At 39.8% G+C, this 27,422-nt stretch overlaps 1 protein-coding gene across 7 annotated transcripts in view; it reads left to right on the forward strand.

Annotated features, from left to right (window-relative positions):
* Positions 1–1,347: 1,347 nt before the first annotated feature.
* The window catches only part of DENND4C (DENN domain containing 4C), a 158,329-nt gene continuing 132,254 nt past the window's right edge, over positions 1,348–27,422 (forward strand). For 4 of the 7 annotated variants that reach the window (XM_074199885.1, XM_074199889.1, XM_074199890.1 and 1 more), the window contains exons 1-2: positions 1,348–1,453; positions 24,666–24,983. In XM_074199885.1, coding sequence (XP_074055986.1) covers positions 24,679–24,983 — 305 coding nt within the window. In that variant the 5' untranslated portion in view covers positions 1,348–1,453; positions 24,666–24,678. Of the gene's footprint in view, positions 1,454–15,840; positions 15,940–24,665; positions 24,984–27,422 lie in introns of those variants that run through there. The other 3 variants (XM_074199887.1, XM_074199886.1, XM_074199892.1) reach the window with 3 other exon arrangements.

Here is a 27,422-nt window from a genome sequence, read left to right on the forward strand (position 1 = left end):
TGCCCAAGGCCAAGGGTCTGAGGTCAAATGTGAACTCAGGTACTCCGGATTCCAGGGGGGGTCCTTTATCCACTGAGCAACCTAGCCACCCCTCCTGATCCATTTTTTAAAAATTTTATTTATTTTTAAACTTTATTATTACTATAATAAATTTTATTTACTTTTATTTTTTTAAAGAGGATTCCCTCCCTCCCTCCTATTCCTGTGCCCGAGAAAAGAAAAAGAAAAACAAATTCTTAAATTGACTATGTTCAAAAAAACTACGTCTCTATCTGAACTATAAGTCCATGACTTTTCAGAAAGTGAAATGTTTCATCCAGAGTCCCCAGGAACTTATCAAAACTTTCCAGTGTGTGCATTTTATTCCTTTAGGAAAAGTACCTCAAAAGCCACCAATTATTCTACAGAAACACAAATGTGTTCTGTTCTGGAACTTTACAAGGGCTTTTCCATTTAGACCCGACCTGGAAATTCTCATCAATTCAACCTAATTCGAATTTCTCCGGTGCTAAGACAATAATGGTCATTTTTCTTTTGGACTTTAGTCATTCCCTGAAGGCTCAGAGTATTGCCTTAAATGATCCTAAATTATAACTTCCTGGTTGTTTTTTTCCTGGTTGTAACGCTTTTGGAAAGCTTTTCTTTGAAGCGGGGTGTGCGCGTGGGCCAGCTTCCTCCCTTGTGCCGCGTGGGGAGGCTCTGGGCTTCGGGGCCGGGCCGCGCGGCTCCTCTCGCACCTGGGCGGCCCCTGCGGCCGGCGGCGGCGCAGGCTGACTCGGGCCGGGCCGGGCCGGGCCACTTCCTCTTGCCCGGCTGTGCCACGCTCCCCATTTCTGCGCCCCGCAGGAGGGGGAGCCTCCCTTGGGGCCGCGGGCCGCCCGCTCCGTCCTTGACGCACACCGTGACCTTGGGCGAAGCCGGAGCGGAGGCTCCGAGAGCGGAGGCCGCGGAGTGCCGCGGCGCCGCCAGGTAGCGGCGGGGGGGGGCGCCAGAGGGAGGGGGGAGCGGAGCGGCATGGGGGGGGACGTAGGAGCGCGCCCTCAGGTGGGGCGGGGGCGGGGCTGCGGGCGGCCACGCGGCCGCCTGGGGGCGGGGCTAGAGCCCCTTCCTTTCTCCTCACTTTCCCTCCTTTCCCCGCCCCCTCCTTTCCGCCCCCGCGGTAGGAAAAGTGGGAGGGAGGGAGGAAGGAGGAAAAAAAAGGGGCCCAGGGAACGGAGCGGATCGGGCCGTGCCCGCCGGCGCGTGACGGCCGGTTTCGAATGAAACTGCTCGGCGGCGCAGCCTGGGGCTTTCCGCCTCGCGGCGCCGAAGCCCGTGCGGCGCAGGCGCAGTAACCACCGCGGCGGCGGCGGCCAGTCCGGGGCCCAGGCCACGGCGCTCGGACCGAGGAGCCGCCGCTTTTATGCGTCCGACGGAGGCCGAGTAGGGCAGCGCCGGAATCCGGAGGCGGAGGGTGAGTGCGGCCGGCGGCCCCGGGGCCCCCAGCGGCCGGCGGGCCGGGCCGCGGCCTCGGCTCCCAAGGTGCAGGGGGAGCCACCCGGGCGGAAGCGGCCCCGAGGCTGGGGTGGGGGGAGGGGGCGCGGGGAGCCCCGCCGCCAGGGGCGGGGGAGGTTGGGGACACACTGATTCGCGGGCGGCGCCTCGGGCCGGAGCTGGGCTTTGGGGAGGCGGTGGGCGGGGAGGAAAGGTGTCGCAGGTGAGCCCGGCCGGGCCTTCTTCCTGGATCTCCGCCCTGGGGCTTCGGAGCGCCGACCTGGCCCCGTCTCGCTCCCAGCCTGTTAAAAAACTAAGAAAGAGATTTAACGAATCCCTGTCCCCCGCAGTTTCTCGTTAGAAACTAGACACTTTTTTTGCGGGCTCGGACAGGTAAAGGGCTTTCGCTCACGAGAGGCCCCGCCCCCTTCACTCTCTTCCTCCCTGACTGCCATCATCATTCACCCTTTAACATTTAATTTACACTTCATAAGTGACATTGTTATTTAGGTAGCTGTGGCGTTAGGGCCAAATGCGCTGAACTTGAACGTTTCATCACCTGTAATGCATATTGTTCTCCTACCTGGTAGTTAGCGAGCTTAGCTCCCCGGGTGACCTTCCACTAGTCACCCTCCTCGCCTCACGCTCCTCGCCAGTTGTAGAGCTGGGATAGGGTTGGCACTTCATTAATGTCAGCCCTTTTTTTTTTTATTAGAGGTAGTTTCTTAGACAAATGCGATGGAAATTTTATGAGAATTAGTGTCATTTGGTATGACTTAACTTTCATTTTTACTCTAAATTACTCTAAAGAGAAGACTGCCCACTGTTCCATTTTTACTCTAAATAGAAAAATGTCAACTGTTCTAGGACAAGGGATTTAATTTTGTGCCATACCCTCTGGTTTTTCTTTCCTAACCGGTCCTAGATGTTGAATTTCCCTTTCTTTCTCTTCCTTCCTTCCTTCCTTCCTTCCTCTTTCTTTTCTTTTCTTTTCTTTTCTTTTCTTTTCTTTTCTTTTCTTTTCTTTTCTTTTCTTTTCTTTTCTTTTCTTTTCTTTCTTCCTTTCGAAGATGAAGGAATATTTAATGAGGGGAGGAATGAGGTCCAGATTCGTGATTGTGTTCTTAGGTACTATGCAAAGGCAAAAGACTCCATTAGATTTTGAGCTCCTTGAGAGCAGAAAATGTTCCCCCCCCCCCCTTTTTGTCCTTTTCAGACTTGTCTAAGTTTCCCTGATTCCTGACGGTTTCTTTTTTTTTTGCAAAAATATATATCCTGGGGGGGGGGGCAGCTAGGTGGCGAAGTGGATAAAGCACCGGCCCTGGAGTCAGGAGTACCTGGGTTCAAATCCGGTCTCAGACACTTAATAATTACCTAGCCGTGTGGCCTTGGGCAAGCCACTTAACCCCATTGCCTTGCCAAAATGTGTGTGTGTGTGTGTGTGCGCGCGTGTATGTGCACGTGCACTTGTGTGCACACACACATACTGAAGTGGTTTTGTTATTTCCTTCTCTAACTTATTTTAGGAATGAGAAAAGTGAGGCAAATAGGGTTAGGTATCCAGTCACACAGCTAGTAAGTGTCTGAGTTTGGATTTGAACTCAGGTCTTCCCAACTTTCATACTCAGTGCCACCTATTTGTCCAGTTTAGGCCCTGAAATACTTGTTGAAATGGGGAAAACACTTCTGAGTTGTTTGATAGAATGGAAGTGAGAAATTGTAGTTTATCTTTGAACCACTTGTATAAATTAAAAGAATCAAACATGATGTGTGGCACTTTGAAATCAGAAGTAAATTTACTATTTGTGTCACACAATTCCCATTGTCCCTCATACTCCACTTACTCATCTATTTGACTTTGCGCCCCCCCCCCCCCCCCCGATTGATTGAAGAAAGTCCATCTATCCTTTTTCCATTAAGAGTTTTTGTCCAAGGTCACAAGTTTACAAACTGGATAAAATTAAAGGATGCAGTCTCCATTGTATCTTAGAATTGCTCTTTGCTGATTGGCTCTTAGAGTAAATGAACCTTGATTTTAGTACTTGCACAAGCAGTTTAGAGTTGTTCTGGGTAATATAAAAACTGCTGTTCAAAATGTGGGCAGGTAAGGGCTTTCGCTCTTTCGCAGTTTTGTGTTGGAGTCATTTGCTTCTGTTTAATATGTAAACCACTGTATGTATTGCAAACTTGAGCTTTTAGCAGTGGAGTGGGTGTGTGGAAATTGTTCTTGAAACTTAAATAATCCTAAGTTAAAGGGAACTGCAGTATAGACTGTGAGAAAGCATTATCTAGTGATTATTTAAATGGAAGTACTTTTTAGAAAAAGCATTCAATAAATATTTGAAATAAAAAGTAATTTGTAAAATAAAAATTTTGATTGTTATTTCTGACATCTATATATCTTCCAGTCAAGACTGTAACATTACACTTAAATATTGGGTTTTCTTTCTGCAAAGATAAATATTGATTTTACATGTACTATACAACCATTATGACTTAAGTATATGATAGAAAGGGGGAAAAGCTGCTGAATCAGACTCAGTTTTTCTGAGTGTCTCAGTTTTTCTAACCTGGAAAGTGGAATTGCTGCTTATGTAGAAAAGTTCAGTTTTGTGAATTTTACCTCCCTAGGTTTTTCCATACTTGCTGTAGTGCAGGTATTTATGAAGGGAACATAAATAATATCTTTCAAACAACAAATTGTATTAGTGTCCTAAGTAGATGTAGATTTGTTTTAAAATGAGAACCCTGGCATGAGAACTGATTGATATGTAAATTCAGATACCACAGATCAAACCTTGGGATTTGATTAAATAAAAACACACCATAATAATGTAGAAAATGATTGACCTGTGACCTTCAGCATCAGGTGAGTAGGGATTTACAAAATCATTTTGGGGGGATTTTTTTCCCTTCAAGGCAATGGGGGTTTAGTGATTTGACCAAGGCCACACAGCTAGGTAATTATTAAGTGTCTGAGGCTGGGTTTGAACTCAGGTCCTCCTGACTCCAGGACCTCTATCCACTGCTCCATCTAGATGCCCTACAAAATCATTTTAACTTTAGGATGTTATTTGAAATTTAATATCTAGTATGAAGATGTCAGCTGATTTGTAAACTTTTTGTGTTCTAGTTGAGTATATAAGTCATGTAATTCTTAATGTTGCATTTAAAGTGGAATGTCACTTGTATAAAAGATACAAGTGTGACTTGATGACCTGATTCTCCTGGTTTCTTTTGTTTGTAACTTGAGTCATTCTTGTTTACTTTTACCCTTTATATCTAGCTATTTGCTATTTAACAGTTTTTGTTTCCTACCTCTGAGATTTACTACCAAATATGAAAACCTGCCTCAGAGGCTTAGTAGTTATATGATCCTGTTCTCTAAAATGAAGGTAAAAGCTCCTTCAAAATCATTGTGAAAATTGAATGAGGTGATTGTGTGAGGAGCACTTATTTTACCTTAAATCACTATAAGTATTACTAATAAATATTCTAGGTCTCACCTTTCTCAACTATAAAAGGAGGAGGTTGGATTAGGTCCAGTTCTAGTCACTCTGTTCAGCTCCATTCATCACATCTACCCCCTAATCACCTTTCCCCTGGAAGTACCTCCTGCTGACTTTCTTCCCAGTTTTTGCCCTCTCCCATTTGGCCCTTAGGCATCAGCTAAAATGATTTTCCAAAATCACAGATCTGACTATGTAGTTGTCTTGTTGAATAACATTCTGAGGCTCCTTATTGCCAGACTCTTCAATCTGGCATTGAAGACCCTCCATATGTTTCTGATTTATCTTTTTTTTGGTAAGGCAGTAGGGTTAAGTGGCTTGCCCAAGGTCACACAGATAGGTAACTGTTAAGTGTTAGAGTTCCAATTTGAACTCAGGTCCTCCTGACTCCAGAACCAGTGCTCTATCCCATACTACCTCGCTGTCCCCTGACTTATCTTTCTAGTCTTCACATTTGTCCCCTTCATGCATTCTTTGTTACATTCAAATGAAACTGTCCTTTATTCTCAAAGAAGACAGTGTCATCAGAGAGGTGATGCCATGACAAGCACATGAATTGAATTCGAGTGAGGGGCTGTTGTGCTAGGTCACCAGCCTCACTCTCTCCTCTAGAACCAGCTGAATTTTAGGAAGACAGGAGATGGCCCTGGATGTGAGACAGTCAGGGTTAAGTGACTTGCCCAAGGTCACACAGCTAGTAAGAGTCAAGTGTCTGAGGCTGATTTGAATTCCTATTCTCCTGACTCCAAGGTCAGTGCTCTAACCATTGTACCACCTTGCTGTTCAAAAAAACCTAGCTGTTCCTTGAACATTGCATTCTACCTTCTTTCATGTAGCTCTTCTTTTTGTCTGTAAAATACTTACTTATTTTTGTCTTTGAGAAGAATTCCTTATTTTTTGTCAAGACAGATACCACCTCCTCTGTGAAATTTTCTGTTACTCCTCTTCCTTAGTTGTACTCTCCTTCAAGTTAAATTGATTCTGCCACATTTGATTCAGGGCTTCTTCATCTTGTGTCTGGATTATTGAAACAACCTTGCTTGTGGATCTGTCTGTCTCAAGACTATCACTACTTCAATCTATCCTCCAATCAACCACTAAAATGATTTTCCTAAAAAATTGGTGGAATCAGGACAGCTCCTCCTGTCTCCAGTAAATTCCTTTTGCTTCTCGAACCAATTGCAAAATGATCACTTTATCATTGGAAACCCTTTATAACCTTGTCCCTCCTACCTCTTTAGTTTCCTTATACTTTCTCCATCATATTTTCTTCCATCCAGTGACATTAGCCTTCTGACAAACAAGACCACATTTCTTTGTTTCTTGCATTCTCTTTGGCTTTCCCCATCTCTCCACCAGTTCACCTACTTACCTCCCTGGATTCCTTTAAATCCCAACAAAAAGCACATCTTTTATTGAAAGCCTTCCCCAACCCATCTTAATTCTAGACAGCTAGGTAGCGCAGCGAATAGAGCATTCATCCTGGGAGACAATGTGACCTGAGGTTCTTACTTGCTCTGGGCAAGACACTTAGCATCAGTTTCCTCATATGTAAAGTGGGGATACTAATAGCTTCTATTTCCTAGGATTGATGTGAGAATCAAATAAGATAATAAAAATAAGCATTTGGTGTGCTGTTATTAGCTCTTATTATATTATTGCTTTCCCTGTTAGTTACTATTTAGTTACTAGTTAGTTACTATTACATAACCCTGTGTATAGGTTGCTTTGCATGTATTTATACATTATCTCCCACATTGAAAGCTCCTTGAAGGCAGAAACTTTTTTTGCATATGTAATGCAAAGTACAATGCCTGGCATATATTGGACCTTTAATAAATGTTTATTGATAGATTAAAATTCTAGTCTCTTGTGCTATCTCATAACTACTTCAGAGCATGGACTTTATTGTTTTATTTTAGAATCCGTAATAGCCAGCATAGCATCTTGTACTTAATGTAATCTTTTAATGGTTTAATTAAGTTGAAGATAAGAAGTGAGGAAACATGAATTCACTATTCTCTTCTTACTAATTTTTGTTCTTTAGAGTGTTTTGTAAATTTCTGTAACAGTTAACTGAACATTAGAATGGGAAGATAAATAATTTCTTCCCTACCTTACTAGATTACTTGAGAATTTAAATATTACAAGGTATCTTGCTTTTTTAATTATTTAGAATTTTTAAACTTGAATGAATATGATTAGTTGTGTTTTGCTTTAATAAAATGGGTTCTGTGGAAATTGAGATTTTAAAAAGAAATCATCTTTAATTTTCAGGATTCATAAGATCCTAGATCTAGGATAGGTTCATGGATCTCCATTTGTGGATTTGTGGATAGATTTAGGAGGTGTTTGATGTTCTATGAAAAAAAAAGTTGCTTCTTTATTTTCACTCACCTCTAACAGAAGTTTATTGTTACCTTCCATTTTGAATATGAGCAATAAACCACAAAATATTAGGAAAACTTATGACTTTGACTAATAGATAGCAAATATTTTCATATTACTTTATAATTGCTCATATCTCAAAAATATAATTCACTCATTAACATTTTGAAGTTTCTGTAAATTGATAGATTTACTATTGGATTTGTGATTTCTGTCATCTTGGCTACAGTATGACAGATCTTGAGGCTAGTAGATATCACCAGACTGCCAATCTATGAAAAAAAAAATTAAGAACACCTCATCCTCTAACTAGAAGAGACCTCAGATGTTATCTGGTCCATATATCCCATTTTATACAGCAAGAAATTGAAGTTGAGAAAAATTGAATCCAGTCCAGATAGTGTCAGAAGTGATATTTGAACTCACAACCTCAACATTTCAGAGCCAGTATTTTTTAAAAACAACTGTATATAATGAAGTCTTATTTTTAGTTTTTAATATATCAATTTATTTATTTTTACAATTACATACAAAGATAAGTTTTCAACATTCATTTTTGTAAGATTTTGAATTTCATATGTTTCTTCCTCACTCCATTCCCTCCCCCCTCTCCTTGACAATGAGTAATTTGATATAGATTATATATTTCCATGTTAGTCTTGTTAGGAAAGAAGAATCAGAACAAAAGGGGAGAAAAACCATAAAGCATAAAACAAATTTTTTAAATGGATAATAGTGGGCTTTGGTCTGCATTGAGCTCCATAATTCTTTCTCTGGATGTGTCACAAGTCCTTTAAGCATTGTCTTTGATAATAAAGCTCTTTTTAAAAAGTTCCTGAAATATTTTAAATACTTGACAAAGAGAAGAACAAAGTTACTTAAAGCTTATATATTAGGGAGTCACCATTAATAAGAGATTAAACAAATGAAAACAAATTACCTATAAAATTTTACTGTAAAGAAATGAGAAAATTTTTAAACTAACTCTCCAGGAACTACTAATAAAGGATCTTTGAGCATCTTGTAGTTTGACAACATGTACAGCATAATACAGAGACCTATAACTTTAACTATTGCTTTTAACCTTTTTGTTTTTACTTTTTTAATTCTTATGGATTAGACTATTTTTTAACCTGGCTGAAGGAGAAGTGTCCCTTCTTACTCTTTCCCATTGTGTTTTGTGACATATTATAGATCTCCTTACTTTTCCTATTTTGGAACTTTCTTCCTACTGTGTCTATCTCATTGTCCTGCAGGCTTTATTGATAATAAATCAACAAAGTTGTTTTACTTATAAAACTGCCCCTGACCTCATAGAGTTTACATTCTATCTTTGGACTTAAGGTATGTATACATTTTATACACACACACACACACACACACACACACATTTTTTTATCTACCCTTTTTACTCATTTTTTTTCCTGATTGGAATTTTCCAGAGGTTACATGACTTAAAAATTCAAGATATAGGGGCAGCTAGGTGGCACAGTGGATAGAGCACCAGCCCTGGAGTCAGGAGTACCTGAGTTCAAATCCGGCCTCAGACACTTAATAATTACCTAGCCGTGTGGCCTTGGGCAAGCCACTTAACCCCATTGCCTTACAAAAATCTTAAAAAAAAAAAAAAAAGAATTCCAGATATAGCTGCAAACAGAAGACTGAGTTATTATTTTGTCTTCAGAATTATACTTTTGCATTAGAAATGAATGAATCCATAGATGTAATGAGTTGCTGTGTACTTATCTGGTATTTGCAGCAATTTAATTAACAAAAATCTTCTTTTATTCAAATCCTTAGCAAAATCAAGAGATATTGAAATTTTTAGTGTTGAAAAACTTATTTGAATGTCTTGGTTTATCCCAGAACAACTATGTTAACTGATGATGCAATGGCACTGGTGGATAAAACTACTGACTCCTTAACATCAATCAAGCCGCATCACTATTGTGTGTTTTTTCAATTGCAAACTGATCTGGCATATTTTTCTTTCATGGAATGCTTAAAGGAACGAACGACAGACCTACTATGTCTTTTCAAATTTAATTGTGTAGCAGACATGTTCTCAAAAGTGAATGAAGTGTTAGGTGGCTAGGTGGCGTGGTGGATAAAGCACTGGCCTTGAAGTCAGGGGTACCTGGGTTCAAATCCAGTCTCAGACACTTAATAATTACCTAGCTGTGTGGCCTTGGGCAAGTCACTTAACCCCAGTTGCCTTGCAAAAAAAAAACCTAAAAAAAAAGTGAATGAAGTGAACATGTCCCTTCTGGTTAAATAACTGGTCATTTTTATTACCATTAATTAAAGTAGAGCTCATAAGGAAAAATTAGAATTTTAGAAAACTTGTTTGCCATGTGTGAGCTTGACGGTTTCCCAATACTTTTCTAAGACTTTTCTAAGGCGATTGATGGTGATATTAACAAACTTGATTCTTAAAAATATTGTATAGTGCAGTATTTCAGCATTTGGAAAATTTGTACAACTAAATGGACCAGTATTTTCTAGATGACCAATGCATGTTGTTAAAAAAGCATGCGAAGTTTTGTAAGAGATCTATTCAGGGGGCAGCCAGTTGGTGCAGGGAATAGAGTACCTGCACTGGAGTCAGGCGGACCAGAGTTCAAATGCAGTCTCAGACACTTAATAATTACCTAGCTATGCGACCTTGGGCATGTCATTTAACCCTATTGCCTTGCCAAAAAAGAAGCCTAAAAAAAGATCTTTTCAGATTACACGATAAGTCAATGGATTTTAATGTAACAATATGGAAAGTTCATTGATATGATTCCAGGTTCCACATTGTAACTATCTTTAAGAAACCATCACTTTTCACGTTTTAAGTGGTATCAAAGAAGAATATAAGGCTATTAAGAAACTTCTCCCTCTTACGACTGTTTATCTGTGTGAAGCCAGACTTTTTTTATTTTGATTTTTAATATTTATTTATTCTCATTTTGTACAAATAATGTTTTTTAATACATTAATAAAATATTCTTGTTAGACTCGCTTGAGCAATAAAGTAAAGGGGGAGAGAAAAAAAATAAAATAAAAAAAATAATAGTAATAATTGTAGGTATGGCCAGGTGGTGCAATTGACAGAGCACCAGCCCTGGAGCCAGGAGCACTCGAGCCCATATCTGGCCCCATACACCCAACAATCACCCAGCCGTGTGACATACAAGCCACCCCAACCCCACTGCCCTGAGAAAACCAAAGAAAAAAAAAGACACAAAATAAAATAAAATAGTAATAATAGTAGGGGTGGCTGGGTAGCAGACAGAGCATTGGCCTTTGAGCCAAGAGCACACAGGTCCAAATCTGGCCTCAGACACCCAACAATTACCCTGCCATGTGGCCCCAGGCGGGCCACCCAGCCCCATTTGCCCTCCACATCCCCAAAATAATAATAATAAAAAATGTGCTTCGGTCTGTGTTCAACACCACCAGCTCTGTTGCGGGTGGATCACATTCTTTATGATAAGTCCATCGCAAAAGTTACTTCCATATATTTCCACTGTTGCCATTGCTGATCGCAACTCCCTCTTTTAGTATTTCTCCACTACCATGTATATTTTCTCTCTCCTTTCATTCTGACTCTGCTGTAGGGTAGCTGAGTGACGCAGCAGACAGATCCCTGGCCCCCATACCACCCCTTAGGTCCAGCATCCACCTGGCCCTATTGTCCAGGACAAGCCATCCAATCCCAGCCCCTTGCAAGAAGTAAAAGAGAAAATGTGTTATATCTGACCACTCTCCCCCCATGGTCCATCCTCTCCTCCATCACTCACATCCCCCCTTCCCCCTGTCCCCCCCCTCCTTCTTACTCCAGATGTCTGTACCCCATTGAGTATATATGCTGTTTCCTCTCCTAGCTACCTCTGATGGGAGTGAAGATTCCCTCATTCCCCCCTTCCATATCATTGCAATAGCTCATTGTAATAAAGAAAAATCTTATTATATGAAATATCTTGGCCTATTCCCCCTCTCCTTTTTTCTTTCTCCCATTACATTTCCCTTTTTTCTATTGACTCCATTTTTACACCATATTTTATCTTCAAATTCAGCTTTCTCCTGTGCTTCAACTATAAAAGCTCCCTCTACCTGCTCTTTTAACTGAGAAGGTTCATATGAATATTATCAGTATCATTTTGCTATACATGCAGTTCATCCTCATTAAGTCCCTCATATTTCCCCCCTCTCCTCCAATCTCTATGCTTCACCTGAGTCCTGTATCTGAAGATCAAACCTTCTGTTCAGCTCTGGCCATTCCAAAAGGAACCTTTGAAATTCCCCTGGTTCATTGAAAGTCCATCTTTTTCCCTGGAAGAGGACATTCAGCCTTGCTGGGTAGTTCATTCTTGGCTGCATTCTAAGCTCTTTTGCCTTCCGGTATATTGTATTCCAAGCCCTAAGAGCTTCCAATGTAGTTGTTGCTAAGTCCTGTGAGATCTTGATTGCAGCTCCACGATATTTGAACTGTGTCCTTCTGGCTTCTTGTAATATTTTCTCTTTGACTTGGGAATTCTGGAACTTGGCTATAATATTCCTTGGGGTTGGTTTTTTGGGATCTCTTTCTTGGGGGGATCAGTGGATTCTCTCCATTTCTATTTTGCCCTCTGCTTCTAGAATACCAGGGCAGTTTTCCTGTAGTAATTCTTTGAAAATGATGTCAAGGCTCTTTTCCTGATGATGACTTTCAGGTATTCCAATAATTCTTAAATTATCTTTCCTAAATCTGTTTTCCATATCACTTGTTTTTTCAATGAGATGTTTCACATTTTCTTCTAATTTTTCATTTTTTTGGTTTTGAAGTATTGAGTCCTGGTTTCTCATAAATTCATCCATCTCCCTGAGTTCTGTTCTTTGTCTGAAGGATTTGTTTTCCTCATAGAATTTTCTTATCTCTTTTTCCATTTGGCCAATTTTGCTTTTTGAAGCATTCTCCTCAATAACTTTTTGAACTGTTTTATCCATTTGACTTAAGCTGGTTTTTAGCATGCTGTTTTCTTCAGCATTTTTTTGGATTTCCTTGATTAAGCTGCTGACTTCATTTTCATGTTTTTCCTGCATCTCTCTCATTTCTTTTCCCAGTTTTTCTTTTAACTCCCTCATTTGATTTTCAAAGTCTTTTTTGAGCTCTGTCATAGCCTGAGCCCAATTTCTGTTTTTCTTGGAGTCTTTAGATGCAGGAGCTTGTGTTTCCTCATCTTCAGACTGAGTATATTGATCCTTCTTGGGATCATAGATAATGTATTTCTCAATGGTGTTCCTCTTTTTTCTCTGCCTGCTCATTTTCCCAGCCTAAGGCTGTTTTTGGGGTGCTTCCTGAGCTTTTGGGACACTCCCACAAGGGTCTCAGTGTGTGAGGCTCTGTGCTCCCTCCTGGTCTGTGAATGACCATAAGCGCCCCCCTCTGACATGGGGCCGAGGTGGGGGGGACCTCTGCTGTTCTATGGGGGGGCCTAGACTGTGATCAGGATCTGAATGTGGTCAGAACCCCAGAGTCCTGTTCCAGGGGCAGAGGACAGAGCTCAGCAGTCTCTCTCTTCACTCCCCCTCCCTAGGTTCAATGGGCTCATGACCTGGGGGTCCCTGCTTATCCTTTCAGCCTGCTTCTATTTCCTGGATCTGGACTGCCTTGGCCATGCTGCTTGCTGTGTGCCCTGAGGGCTAGGCCTCATGTGCTTGCTCTGGCAGAGGTCCCCTGCTGTTCCCCCAATTTGTGCCTGGTGCTCCCCCCAGGGTGTAGCTCAGGAAACTCCCGTGCTGCTGTGAGCCATGGCTCCCAGTTCCCTGGGGCTGCCTCTGGGAGGCTGAAGTTCTTTTGCTGTGGTGGGCCACCCCTCCAACCTGGGGGAGCAGAGCCTTTCTGCTATTTTTCAGGTTACCTCGAGTAGGAGAACTGCCTCACTGGGTCCCTCTGTGGGTTCTGTCTCTCAAAAATTTAGTTAGAGTCCTTAGTTTCAGAGATTTATGGGAGAGCACCTAAGACATGATCCGCTCTTGTTGCCATCTTGGCTCTGCCCCACTTATCTCTCTCTGAAACCAGTCTTTCTTCTCATCCTTCAACTGAAATATCATTTTGTAGCATCGGAGAATTAAGCAGTTTTCTATTAATCTAGGTATTAAAAAGATTTTCAGAGATATAAAACAAAGAATTTTAAAACCCCTCAACCCAAATTTGTTTTTGAAAATATGGTTATTTTTCATAAATGTACATGTTAATATATATATTTAGTTTTTATTTTAAAATGAATAAAATAAAATTAGCAGTTTTAATTTTTAATGTGGTAAAAAAAATCAATAAATATAATATTATATAGATTATTTGGGGTCCTCAGTAGTTTTAAGAATGTGAAGAAGGGTTAGAGAGACAAAAAGTTTGAGAAGTACCAATGTAAAAAGTATAGTATGTATGAAGTGGAAAGGCGGAGGTTTACATTCCAGGCTTTGGAAACTTAAGGAAAATCAGCTTGGCTTCTCAGGAGGATATTTTGAAGAGGTGAGACTTTGAGGTTGGGAGACCAGTTAAGAGGCTTTTGTATATAAATTAGATCAGGAATAGGTAATGAGGACCCAAATTCAAAAGATTAAACTAAGGGTGGGTGGCCGATTAAAAAAAATTAAATGACATTTAGGAGATATAATATAGATAGAAACAATAGGATTTATCAGCTGAGTGGATAAGTTAGATGAGAGAGTGCGTGAGGAGTGGAGGGACATTTTGAAGCTGTGAATCAGGGAGACTGATAGTAATGCCTTCAGTAGAAGCAAAGTTTAGAAAAGTCTTGTGTTTGAAAAGGGAAGGTGAGAGCCAAGATGGCAACAGGAGAGGATCTTCTCTTAAATGCTCTCTCTCTCTCTGATTATTTCCAAACTTATAAAATAAGGACTCTAACTGAATTTTCAAGAGACAGAACCCACAAGAGGGATCCAGTGAGGCAATTGTCCTGCCCAAGTTAACCTAGAAAATAGTGGAAAGGCTCTGCTCCATGGGGTTAGAGGGGCGGCCCGCCAGAGTGAAGGAACTTCAGCCTCCCAGAGGCAGCCCCAGGGTTCTGGGAACCGTGGCTCATGGAAGCTGAGGGCAGTTCCTGACCTACACCCCAGGGGAGCACTGGGTACAACTTGGAAGATCAGTGGGGGGGCCTCTGCCAGAGGGAACATGTGAAGCCCAGCTCTCAGGGCACTCAATGAGCAGGAACTGGAAGCAGACAGAGCTAGTAAACAGGAGCCCCCAGGCAACTGAGCCTTGAGTACTCAATCTAGGTAGGGGAGTAGAGAGACTTCTGAGGTTTGTCCTCTGTCCTTGGAACAGGACTCTGGGGCTCTGACTACATTCAGATCCTGATCACAGTCTAGGCCCCCCCATAGAACAGCAGGGCCCCCCCCCCCCTCAGCCCCACGGCAGAAGGGTGTGTTTGTGGTCATTCACAGACCTGGAGGAAAGACAGAGCCTCACACACAGAGATCCTTGTGGGGGGGGGGTGTCCCAATAATACTCAAGCTTAGGAAGCACCCCAAAACCAGGTGCAGACTGGGGAAATGAGTAAACAGAGAAAAAAGAGCAACACCATTGAGAAATACATTGTCTATGATCCCAAGAAGGATCAAAATACTCAATCTAAAGATGAGGAAGTACAAGTTCCTGTATCTAAAGACTGCAAGAAAAAGGGAAATTGGGTTCAGGCTGTGAAATGAGGGAGATAGAAGGAAAACTGGGAAAAGAAATGAGAGAGATGCAGGAAAAACATGAAAATGAAGTCAGCAGCTTAGTCAAGGAGATCCAAAAGAATGCTGAAAAAGTAACATGTTAAAAACCAGCATAGGTCAAATGGATAAAACAGTTCACAAAGTTATTGAGGAGAAGAATGCTTTAAAAAGCAGAATTGGCCAGATGGAAAAAGAGATAAGAAAACTCTCTGAGGAAAACAAATCCTTCAGATATAGAATGGAGCTGAAGGAAGCTGCTGACCTTACGAGAAGTCAAGACACCATACTTTAAAAACCAAAAGTATGAAAAATTAGAAGAAAATGTGAAACATCTCATTGAAAAAACAACTGATCTGGAAAACAGATTCAGAAAGATAATTTAAAAATTATTGGAATGCCTGAAAGTCATGATCAGGAAAAGAGCCTTGACATCATCTTTAAAGAATTCCTGTAGGAAAATTGCCCAGATATCTTAGAAGCAGAGGGCAAAATAGAAATTGAGAGAATCCACCGATCTCCCCCGAGAAAGAGATCCCAAAAAACCAACCCCCAGGAATATTATAGCCAAGTTCCAGAACTCCCAAGGCAGAGAGAAAATATTACAAACAGCCAGAACATAATTCAGATATCATGGAGCTGCAGTCAGGATCACACAGGACTTAGTAACAACTACATTAAAGGGTCATGGGCTTGGAATATAACATTCCAGAAGGCAACTGAGAATCAACTACCAGCAAAACTAAATGTCCTCTTCCAGGGAAAAAGACGGACTTTCAATGAACCAGGGGAATTCAGATGTTCCTGTTAAAATGGCCGGAGCTGAACAGAAAGTTTGATCTTCAAATACAGGACTCAGGTGATGTATTAAAAGTGGAGGAGAAGGGTAAAATATGAGGGACTTAATGATGATGAACTGCATGTATTCCTGCATAGAAAAAATGATACTGATCATACTCATATGAACTTTCTCATTTAATAGAGCAGGTAGAAGGAGGTTTTATAGATGAAGCACAGGAGAAAGCTGAATTTGAAGATATAATATAGTGTAAAAATGGAGTCAGTGGCTAAAGGGGAAATGTAATGGAAGTAAGAAAAGGGAGAGGTGGAATAGGCTAAGATATTTCATACAATAAGATTTTTTTTATTACAATGAACTATTGCAATGATATGGAAGGGGGGAAGGCAAGGGGGAATGAGGGAACCTTCGCTCTCATCAGAGGTGGCTAGGAGAGGAAACAGCATATATACTCAATGGGGCATAGACATCTGGAGTAAGAAGGGGGGGCAGGGGGAAGGGTGGGGATGTGAATAAAGGAGGAGAGGAGGGATCATGGGGGGACAGTGGTCAGATATAACACATTTTCTTTTTTACTTCTTGCAAGGGGCTGGGATTGGATGGTCTGTCTGGGACCATAGGGCTGGGTAGATGCTGGGCCTAAGGTGTGGTATGTGGGCTTGGGACCAGGGATCTGTCTGCTGTGCCATTCAGCTATCCTACAGCACATTTAAGAAGAGGGACAGAGTAAAAGGAGAGAGAAAATATAGTATATGGTAGTGGGGAAGTACAAATGGAGGGTGTTGCAATCAGCAGTGGCAATGGTGGAAAAATATGTTAGTAGTGGTTTTTGTGATGGACCTATCATATAGATTGTGATCCACCGGTGACAGAGCTGGAGGTGTTGGAACACAGACTGAAGCATATTTATTATCATCATCATTATTATTATTATTATTATTATTATTATTACTTTGTGGGACATTTGCAGTGTAAATGGGGCTGGGTGGCTTGCCTGGGGCTGCACAGCTGGGTGATTGTTGGGTGTCTGAGGCCAGATTTGGACCCGGGTACTCCTGGCTCCAGGACTGGTGCTCTGTCCATTGCGCCACCTGGCCACCTCTACTATTACTATTACTATTTTTATTATTTTATTTTGGGTCTTTTTTTTTGTTTGTTTTTTTCAAGGCAATGAGATTGGGGTGGCTTGCCCAGAGTCACACAGCTGGGTGATTATTGGGTGTCTGGGGCTGGATTTGGGCTCAGGTCCTCCTGGCTCCAGGGCTGGTGCTCTGTCCACTGCACCACCTGGCCACCCCTACTATTACTATTATTATTTTTATTATTTTATTTTATTTTGGGTCTTTTTTTTTTTTTTTGGTTTTTGCAAGGCAATGAGATTGGGGTGGCTTGCCCAGAGTCACACAGCTGGGTGATTATTGGGTGTCTGGGGTTGGATTTGGGCTCAGGTCCTCCTGGCTCCAGGGCCAGTGCTCTGTCTACTGCACCACCTGGCTGCACCTATTGTTATTTTTAATTTTAATTTTTTTCTCTTTCCTTTATTGCTTATGCAGCTCTATATTTTGGGGGGGAGGGGTATTATGTTTACTCTTAAACTAGAATATTTTAGTAATGTATAAAAAACCATTTGTACAAAAATAATAAGAAAGAAAGAAAGAAAAAAGAAAAGGAAAGGTAATGATTGTTTTGGACAGGTTGAATTTGACATGTCACTGGGATGTCTAGTTTAAACTATCTTTTGGGTGGTTTCTGATAATGGGAACTTATTGTCAGGAGGCTAAATATATTCATCTAGAGGCATTTTTTGTAGAGATAATTGCATCCATGAGAGAAGGTAGAGGTTAAGGTTAAGTCTCAGTAACAGTTTTGGGTATATTTCTATAATTGGGGAGAATAATAATGGATAATGAACCAGCAAAGAAGACAAGAAAGACTAGATAGGCAGGTAAGAGAAATGTCAAGGAAATTCAGAAAAGAAAGAATATTTGTAGAAGATGGTAGTCTCCAGTCTTAGATCAGTATAGACTCCTTGGAGTCTGGAGAATCCGAGTTCAAATTTGACCTCAGACATTGACAATTCCTACCTCTGTGACCTCAGACAAGAAACTTAACCCTGATGTCTCACATCCAGGACCATTTCTGGTTGTCTTGATCCATATCTGGCCACTGGACTCAGTTGGCTCTGGAGGAGAAAATGAGGATGGTGACTTTGCCACCCCCCTATTCAAATCCAATTTATGTGTGTCATGGCACCACCTTCCTGATGGCATGGTCTTTTTCAAGAATGAAGAAGAAACAAGGGGGCGGCTAGGTGGTGTAGTGGATAAAGCACCGGCCTTGGAGTCAGGAGTACCTGGGTTCAAATCTGATCTCCGACACTTAATAATTACCTAGCTGTGTGGCCTTGGGCAAGCCACTTAACCCCATTTACCTTGCAAAAAAAAAAACCAAAAGAAAAAAGAAGAAACAACAGGGTTGTAAATGGGACACTTGTAAGTCATGGGAAATGTCTGAGATAGGAGAATCATGATGACAAGTAAGCTCATATAAATGTTAGTTATTTTTATTATCATTATTATTAGTAGTAGTATTAGAATCAGAGAGAAGGGAAATTTTTGAGAGGATAGTGTACAGTGACTAATACAAAAAGATGATGAAAGAAGAAAAATGGTTATTGGATTTAGTGATGAAGTTATTATTGACTTTGGAGAGAGCAGTTTCAGTAGAAGGGTAGAATCAGGAGACTGATTTCAAGAAATCAACAAATGGAAAAAAGGAGAGAAATAGTAGAGATAGTTAGGTTTTTTGGAGAGTGTTTTAGAGGGTTAAGGGAAGGGAACCAGAAAAGAAGAAATGGAGTGATAAATGGAGCAAGATTATAATGGAAATGGTTGAGAGGACAGATATAGACTTTAGCATCTTCTTGGAGAGGAAAGAATGATAGTTGAGAACTGGAGAAAAGGCGGTGAGGAATAAATGAGAACTTAAATAAAGAAGGAACTCCAGAGTTGAGTTGAAGGCCACAGTCTTTTTGGTAGATAGCTAAATTGAGCTTTTTTTTTATAGTGGCCATCATAAGTTCTGTAGATATAAATATATACAAGCAGGGCAGTCTCTGCTCTCTGGCAATTTATACTGAAATCGAAGAATAATACATAAAGGGGAGGGGAAAGTCTTGGGAGAGAATGCAATAGGCCAAAGCTGACCTTCAGAGAAAGAATCCAAGGTTTCAGTGGATAGAACCAACCGTATTTGACCCCAGTGGAGATGGTATGAGGACATGAAAAGCATTGAGTGAGGGAGGAAGGGAGTAGGATTTAAGAAGAAAATTCTAGCAGTTGTGGAGAATAAAAAAATTATGAAGAAATGGGCAAAAGGATTTCTGTGCACTTCTAGAGTCCCATTTGAAGTTAGCCTAGATTTGTAGTGGATCTGGTCAACTCAACTCATATTTTTTTTTCAACCCTTTTAAAAAGAGTTTAAAAAGAGTGAATATTAGCAAAATAGGAACAGGTGAGGGGGGACTACAGAGAATAAGGAAAAGAACTCAGGCTTTGTGGAAGGGAAGATTATGGAAATGGTCACACATAGGATGGAGGCTGGGCAGAGACAAAAATGAGGCTAACTGAGGTTTTAAAGTTGGCACCTCTCTCTCCATAGATAGATAGATAGATAGATAGATAGATAGATAGATAGATAGATAGATAGATATTCTATATAGATTTTTATAGGTGGAGCAAGGCAGTGAATGGAGAACACTGTCAAACTTCCTCTTGAGATTCAAATGCTGTGGTTGGGAGAGGGAAAGAGGAAGGGGGAAAGAGAGAGATCGAGATTTGTAATGCTGTGGTTGGGGGGGGGGAGGAAGAGGAATGGAGAGAAAGAGACGAAAAGAAAGTTCAAATTCTAATGAAAGTAGGAGGGAGGGAAAGCTAGCAAGAAAGCATATTATTGCTTTATGATATAGAGAAATTTGGATTTTAGAGTTGAAAGAAACTTTGGAGAGAATATAGATGAGCTCCCTGCAATCCTTTTAAAATGAGGAAATTGAAATGTAGAGAACTGGATGAGATTTGCTTAGTCTTTTCACTATTTAGTGGTACAATCAGTAGGAGAAATTTTTTATGTCTTTATTGCCAATCTGACATTTTTTTCACTATGCTATATTTTTCTTTTTTAGGTTTTTGTAAGGCAGTGGGATTAAGTGGCTTGCCTAAGGCCATATAGCTAGGTAATAATAATATTAAGTGTCTGAGGCTGGATTTGAACTCAGGTACTCCTGACTCCAGGGCCAGTGCTCTATTCACTGCACCACCTGACTGCCCCTATGCTACTATTTTTTAAAGTATATTATTTTATTTTCCCCCAGTAGATGTAAAAATAATTTTTATATACATTTTTTAAATTAGCAGAATTCTGAATTCTCTCCTTTCCCATCCCTTCATTCCCCCAGTCCTCCATTGAGAAAGCAAGTTATTTGATAGAGGTTAAAAATGTGTAGTCATGCAAAACATTTGCATAATAGTCATGTTGTGAAAGTATACATAGACCCCTCCAAAAAGAAACCTCAAAAAAAATTAGGTTAAAAAAATTATCTTTCAATCTGTATTCAGATACCATTAGTTTTCTCTCTGGTGATAGATAACATTCTTTTTTACCCCCATTTTGTTTTTTAAAAAATTATATAAATATTTTATTGCTTCTCCAACTACAAACAGTAGTAGTTTTTAACCAATCATTTTTTCTGGAGATTTTGAGATTACAATTTTTCTCCCTCCTTCCCTTCCCCCTCCCTGACAGAAAGCAATCCAATATAGGCTCTATATTTGTAATCATGCTACTACACATGGATTAAAATTGAACATGTTGTGAGAGAAAAATGAGATCCAAAAGGATGAAAGAAAACATCAGAGATAGCAAAATGACATAATACATAAGATAACTTTTAAAAATTGAAGATAATAAGCTTTGCTCTTCATTTAAATGCCACAGTTTCCTTCTCTGAATATGAATGGTATCTTCCATCACTAGTCCCTTAAAATTGTCTCTGATTATTGTACTGCTGAAATGAACAAGTTCATGCCATGTTGTTGTTGGTGTATATAATATTTTTCTGGTTCTGCTCATCTCACTCAGCATCAATTCATGTGGGTCTTTCCAGGCTTTTCTGAAATCTCATCCCTCATGATTTCTTATAGAACATTAATGTTCTATTACATTCATATGCCACAGTTTGTTCAGTCATTCCCTATTCAGTTGACATCAGTTTCCAATTCTTTGCCACTACAAACGGAGCTGCTGTAAATATTTTTGTAATGTGGGAATTTTACTCTTTTTCATGATCTCTTTAGGATACAGACTCTAGTAGTATTGCTGGATCAATTTTTTTTGCCCTTTGAGCATAATTCCAAATTGCTCTCCAGAATGGTTGTTTCAGTTCACAACTTTACCAACAATGCATTAGTGCCCCAGTTTTTGCACTTCCCCTCCAACATTGAACATTATCATTTCTAGTCATATTGGGCCAATCTGAGAAGTGTGAGGTGTTAGCTTAGAGATGCTTTAATTTGCATTTCTCTAATCAATAATGATTTAGAATAATTTTTCATATGATATTAGATAGCATTGATTTCTTTATCTGAGAATTGTCTTCCCATATCCTTTGGCCATTTATTAATGGGGAAATGACTTGGTTTTTTATAAATTTGACTCTATTCTCTATATATTTTAGAAATGTGTCTGTTGACAGAAATACCAACCGTAAAAATTGCTTCCCAGCCTACTAAATTCCTTTTAATTTTGGTCATGGTGATTTTGTTTGTGTAAAAACTTTATAATTTAATGTAATCAAAATTATCTAGTTTGTTTTTTATAACGTTCTCTTTCTTTTCTTTGGTCATAAACTCCTCTTTCCATAGATCTTACAGGTAAACTCTTCCTTGTTCTCCTAATTGGCATGCAATATTATCTTTTATGTCTAAATCTGCACCCATTTTGAACTTATCTTGGTATAGGGAGGACTGTCCAAAATGTGGCCACAGGCAGTACAATTTTATGTGGCCCCCTATTTTTCCAATTAAAACATTTAAAAGTAAGGTTGGACATCCTTAGTATGAAGTGTGAGATGTTGGTCTATTCCTGGTTTCTACTATCTACTACTATACTTTATTAAAAGGCCTTCCGTTGTTTTTGGCCATATCATTGCTGAGGAAAGTTAAGTCATTCACAGCTGATCATCCTACTGAATTGCTGTTACTTTGTATATAGTACATTTCCCATTACACCTGTTCATGCAAGTTCCAGGTTTTACTGAGACCATCCTTCTCACCATTTCTTTGTTTATTTTTAAATTTTATTTATTTAAGGCAATGGGGTTAAGTGACTTGCCCAAGGTCACACAGCTAGGCAATTATTAAGTGCCCGAGGCTGGATTTGAACTCAGGTTCTCTTGACTCCAGGGCTGGTGCTCTATCCACTGCAACACCTAGTGCTCCCTTCTCATCTTTTCTTACAGCAGAATAGCATTCCATCATAACATACCACTGAATTTGTTCAACCATTCTCCAGCTGATGGGCATCCCCTCAATTTCCAATTCCTTGCAGCGAGAAAGGAGTTGCTATACATACATATACACACATATATATATATACATACATATGTGTATGTATGTATGTATGTATATCCTGACTCCAGGACCAGTGCACTATCCATTGCACCACCCCCTTGATCCTTTTCCTTTGTTTTTTATCTCTTCTGGAATACAGACCTAGTAGTGACACTGCTCGGTCAAAGGGTGGGCATGGTTTTATAGCCCTTTGGGCATGGTTCCAAATTACCCTACAGAATGGTTGAATCATGTCATAGTTGCTCCAACAGTGCATTAATATTTCATTTTCCCTATATCCCTTCCAACATTTGATCTTTACCCTTTCTGTTCTATTAGACCATCCTAAAGGTATACCTCCAGAATTGTACTAATATGCATTTCTTCAGTCAGTAGTGAGTTAGGATATTTTTTTTTAATACGGCACATAGATAGCATTGATAACCTCAACTGATCATTTATCTGTTGAGGAATAGCTTTTATTTTTTATAAATTTGACTCAGTTTTCAGTGTTTGAGAAGTGAGGTCTTATCAGAGAAACTTTTTTTCAATATTTTTTCCCTTGCATTTAGTATTGCTAACTATATTTCCCTTCATTCTATTTCCTCTACCCCTATTTATTCTATTCTCTCTCTCTCTCTCTCTCTCTCTCTCTCTCTCTCTCTCTCTCTCTCTCTCTCTCTCTCTCTCTCTCTTCACCCTGTCCTTCCTTAAAAGTGTTTTGCTTCTGACAACCCCCTCCTTTCTCCCATTCCCTTCTCCTACTTTCCTCTAGGGTAAGATAGATTTTTATATCCAACCAAGTATATGTATTATTTCCTCTTTGAACCATTTTATGTGAGAGTAAAGCTCATTTACTCCCACTCAACTCCTCCCTCGCCCATTCCACTGCAAAAGCTTTTGTGTGAAGTAGCTTACTTCATTTTAACTCCCCTTTTCATTTCTCCCAGTACATTCCTCTCTCTGCAAGGCAATGGGGTTAAGTGGCTTGCCCAAGGACACACAGCTAGGTAATTATTAAGTGTCTGAGGCTAGATTTGAACTCAGATCTTCCTGACTCCAAGGGCTGGTGTTCCATCCATTGTGCCATTCAGCTGCCCCCATATTTTATATTTGCTATCCCTTCCTGTGCCTTGTCTATATATGCTCCTTCTAACTATCCTAATAAATGAGAAAGTTCATCTGAGTTCTTGGTTTCATCTTCCCATGTAGGAATATAAGCATTCAACATCAAATTGGTCTCAGATCACCTTGTGGGGAGAGGGAACGTCAGGAATGTTCCAAGCTTCAGGCTTGTTTGTCCTGCTGTTTTTAAAGTTCTGGGGGTCTATATATTTTCGGTGCTTCCATGATAATATGTTCCAGGAAGAGCAAAGTGTGGTCACTACTCTCCTAACCTCACCTCTTGTCTTTACCACTAGAAAGGGCCTGCTCTGTTGTATCTGCTACTACTTCTCTCTATTTAAGAATTGTGATAAGGCCCTTGTTCCTTTTCCACAACTACTCTTTTCTTACCTGGTATTGGATATAGGCATTAACATTGCCAAATTGCTCCTGATTCTGCATACAGTGTGAGTACAGGGATCCCTTGGAATTTCTTTTTTCTCTTGTCTAATCTTAGCATCTGGTTATCATGTGAGGCCCAGGCTGGTTCCAATTCCATGTCGTTGACCTTTCCTGTTGACCTGCAAAGATGGCTCACTTTGACTTTTTGTTGGCTCTGACACTCTAGAATTTGATTTAGTACATTATTTTAAGATTGTTTAGAGGGAATGGTGGTTTGAGGGTTTGGTAGAATGATTCCTCTATTCTACTGTCTTGGTTCCTAGACATTCCAGGAAATTGTTTATTTATTTATTTTTTGCTAATGAGTGACCCAAATTGTTTTGGGAATATTCATTCTGACAGTTTGTGTGTTTGCCATCAAATATAATTTTGCATATTAGTGACTATATAATTGTCGTAGTAGTAATTCTAAACTTGTACCTTTTACTTCTATCCATTGTCTAAAAATCAAATAAACAAAAACCTGGACAGATCACTGCTAATTAAATCCTTTTTCTGTGATGAGAACTTTAAGGTTGAGATGTGAAAAGCTGTTTATTTTTTTTTTAACAAAATCTGAGACAAGATAAATCTTGGATTTAACCAATTTCCTTTTTTTTTTTTTCTTCTTGACAGTAGAATAGCAGTCATGCTAGAAGACAAAGGTCCAAGAGTGATTGACTACTTTGTAGTCGCAGGTCTTACTGATACATCTACCCTTCTGGATCAAGAAATAAACCGTTTAGATACAAAATCAACTGGACCCAAAGCTCCAATTACAGACATTGCTGTTATTATCAAATCAGCAGGGGAAACAGTCCCTGAAGGTTTCACCTGTGTTGAGGCTACTCCATCAGCTCTCCAGGCAAATTTGAACTATGGAAGCTTGAAAAGTCCAGAGCTTTTTCTTTGCTATAAGAGGGGAAGAGACAAACCACCTCTCACAGACATTGGGTGAGTTATTCATTATTTATCTAGTAAATATAAAGTTAGGGGATTTTATCATCTTGCTTCATTTTTTCAGTGAATTTTCAATTTACTAAGGTAATAGGAGAAATGATTAAATACTTAAGTGTTATTTATTAGAATTACATTTTAGAACCATTTGAGTATAAAACACTGCATTTTCTCTACCAAAACTTAGTTTATTTCTTTTATTTTCTGTTTTAGTTGTTAAGTCATTGTCTTTGTAAGGAGTAATGTTATTGAAATATGAAATCTCATTGCTTTCTTGGTTATAGTTACCAGATTTTCAGGCCAAAGGTGATAACTCATTTTCACTGAAAATGAAGAAACCAGAAACTGGGGAGGTGCTTAAGTTGATTTCAGTTCATTGATAACACATGTGTAAAGTAGCATCTTGAATCTTAGTACAGAGACAGAAATGAAGCTCATCACAACTTTAAGGCACTTCGATTTTATTGGGGAATGAAGTATTATGGCATGTACTCTAGTATGATATGGATGTTAGAAACATAGTGAAAGAGCCCTGAACTCACTTCTCAGAAACAGATGAAATTTTATTTTTGAATGTGATCTGTTTTGAGTGTGATCCCAGTCTGCTTGGGGTTGAATCAGTCACAGTATCTTAATAGTTAGAAGGGAACTCAATGATCATCTACTCTAGTCTGAATAAGAATCTTCTTTACACATACCTAATGACTGATTATCTTGCCTCTGCTTGAAGAGCTCAGGTGAGAGGAAAGCCTACTACTTTCCCAGGCAATATATTCACTTAACTTATTGTTGAGAGCTTATTCTTATTGTAAGAGCTTACATCAAACATCAGTTTGTCTTTTTTTTGTAATGTCCCACCTCTCATTTTTGTTTTTATTTCTTTCCAATTGATATTTTCTTTTCTTTTTCCAGTTATAAGTTATGAAAGTTTTTCAACATTCATCCACATGAAATATGCATTTTTTTAAATTATATAATTTCTTTCCACCTTCCTTTCTTCCTCTCCCTTATTAGCGAATGGTTTGGTGAATATTATACATACACATTTGTATTTAACATGTTTGAAAACTAGTCGTTTTCTGTATGAGGAATTAAAATTAAGGGAAAAGAAAGAAAACCATGAGGTCAGAAAGAAAAAAACATAAGAGAAAATTTTTTTAAAGTGAATGTATTCATTCAGATTCTGTAGGTTTTTCTTCCTCTGGATGGGGATAGTGTTGTTCATAGTTGGTCTCTTAAGGTTGACCTAGCTCTCTGAACTGCTGAGAGGAGCTGCAATCCATTGTTGATCATCTTATGATGTTCATATTAATATGTACAATGTTCTCTTGTTTCTGTTCCCTTCACCCAGTATCATTTCCTGTAATTCATTCCATGCTTCTTTTTTTAAGAGAAATTTTTATTTTTTTTTAATTTATTTTTTATTCTCATTTTGTACAAATGTTTTTTTACATTAATAAAATATTCTTGTTTACAAGTAAACAAAATACCCCTCCCCCCACAAATATAGATAGACTTGCTTGAGTGAAAAAAGTAAAGGGGAGAGAAAAAAAATTAAAATTAAAAAAAATAGTAATAATTGTAGGTATGGCCAGGTGGCACAATGGACAAAGCACCAGCCCTGGAGCCACGAGCACCCAAGTCCATATCCAGCCTCATAAACCCAACAATCACCCAGCCGTGTGACATGCAAGCCACCCGATCCCCACTGCCCTGCAAAAACCAAAAAGAAGAAAAAAAAAGACCCAAAATAAAATAAAATAAAATAGTAATAATAGTAGGGGTGGCTGGGTGGCAGACAGAGCATTGGCCCTTGAGCCAGGAGCACCTGGGTCCAAATCCGGCCCCAGACACTCAAAGATCACCCTGCTATGTGGCCCCAGGCAGGCCACCCAGCCCCACTTGCCCTGCACCCTCCCCCAAATAATAATAACAAAAAATGTGCTTCAGTCTTTGTTCCAACACCAACAACTCTGTCGCGGGTGGATCACATTCTTTATGATAAGTCTATCACAAAAGTTACTTCCATATTTTTCCAACGTTGCCATTGCTGATCGCAACTCCCTCCTTTCTTATTTCTCCACTATCATGTACTCTATTTTCTCTCTTCTTTCACTCTGACTCTGCTGTAGGGTCACTGAGTGGTGCAGCAGACAGATCCCTGGTCCTGGGGTCAAGAGGCCCCGAGCCCCCCTACCACCCCTTAGGCCCAGCATCCACCTGGCCCTGTGGTCCTGGGCAGGCCTTCAATCCCAGCCCCTTGCAAGAAGTAAAAAAGAAAATGTGTTATATCTGACCACTGTCCCCCCATGGTCCCTCCTCTCCTCCTTTATTCACATCCCCACCCCTTCCCCCTGCTCCCCCCTCCTTCTTATTCCAGTTGTCTATACCCCATTGAGTATATTTGCTGTTTCCTCTCCTAGCCATCTCTGATGA

Source organism: Macrotis lagotis, chromosome X, assembly GCF_037893015.1.
Source record: "Macrotis lagotis isolate mMagLag1 chromosome X, bilby.v1.9.chrom.fasta, whole genome shotgun sequence".
Classification (NCBI taxonomy): Eukaryota; Metazoa; Chordata; class Mammalia; order Peramelemorphia; family Peramelidae; genus Macrotis; species Macrotis lagotis.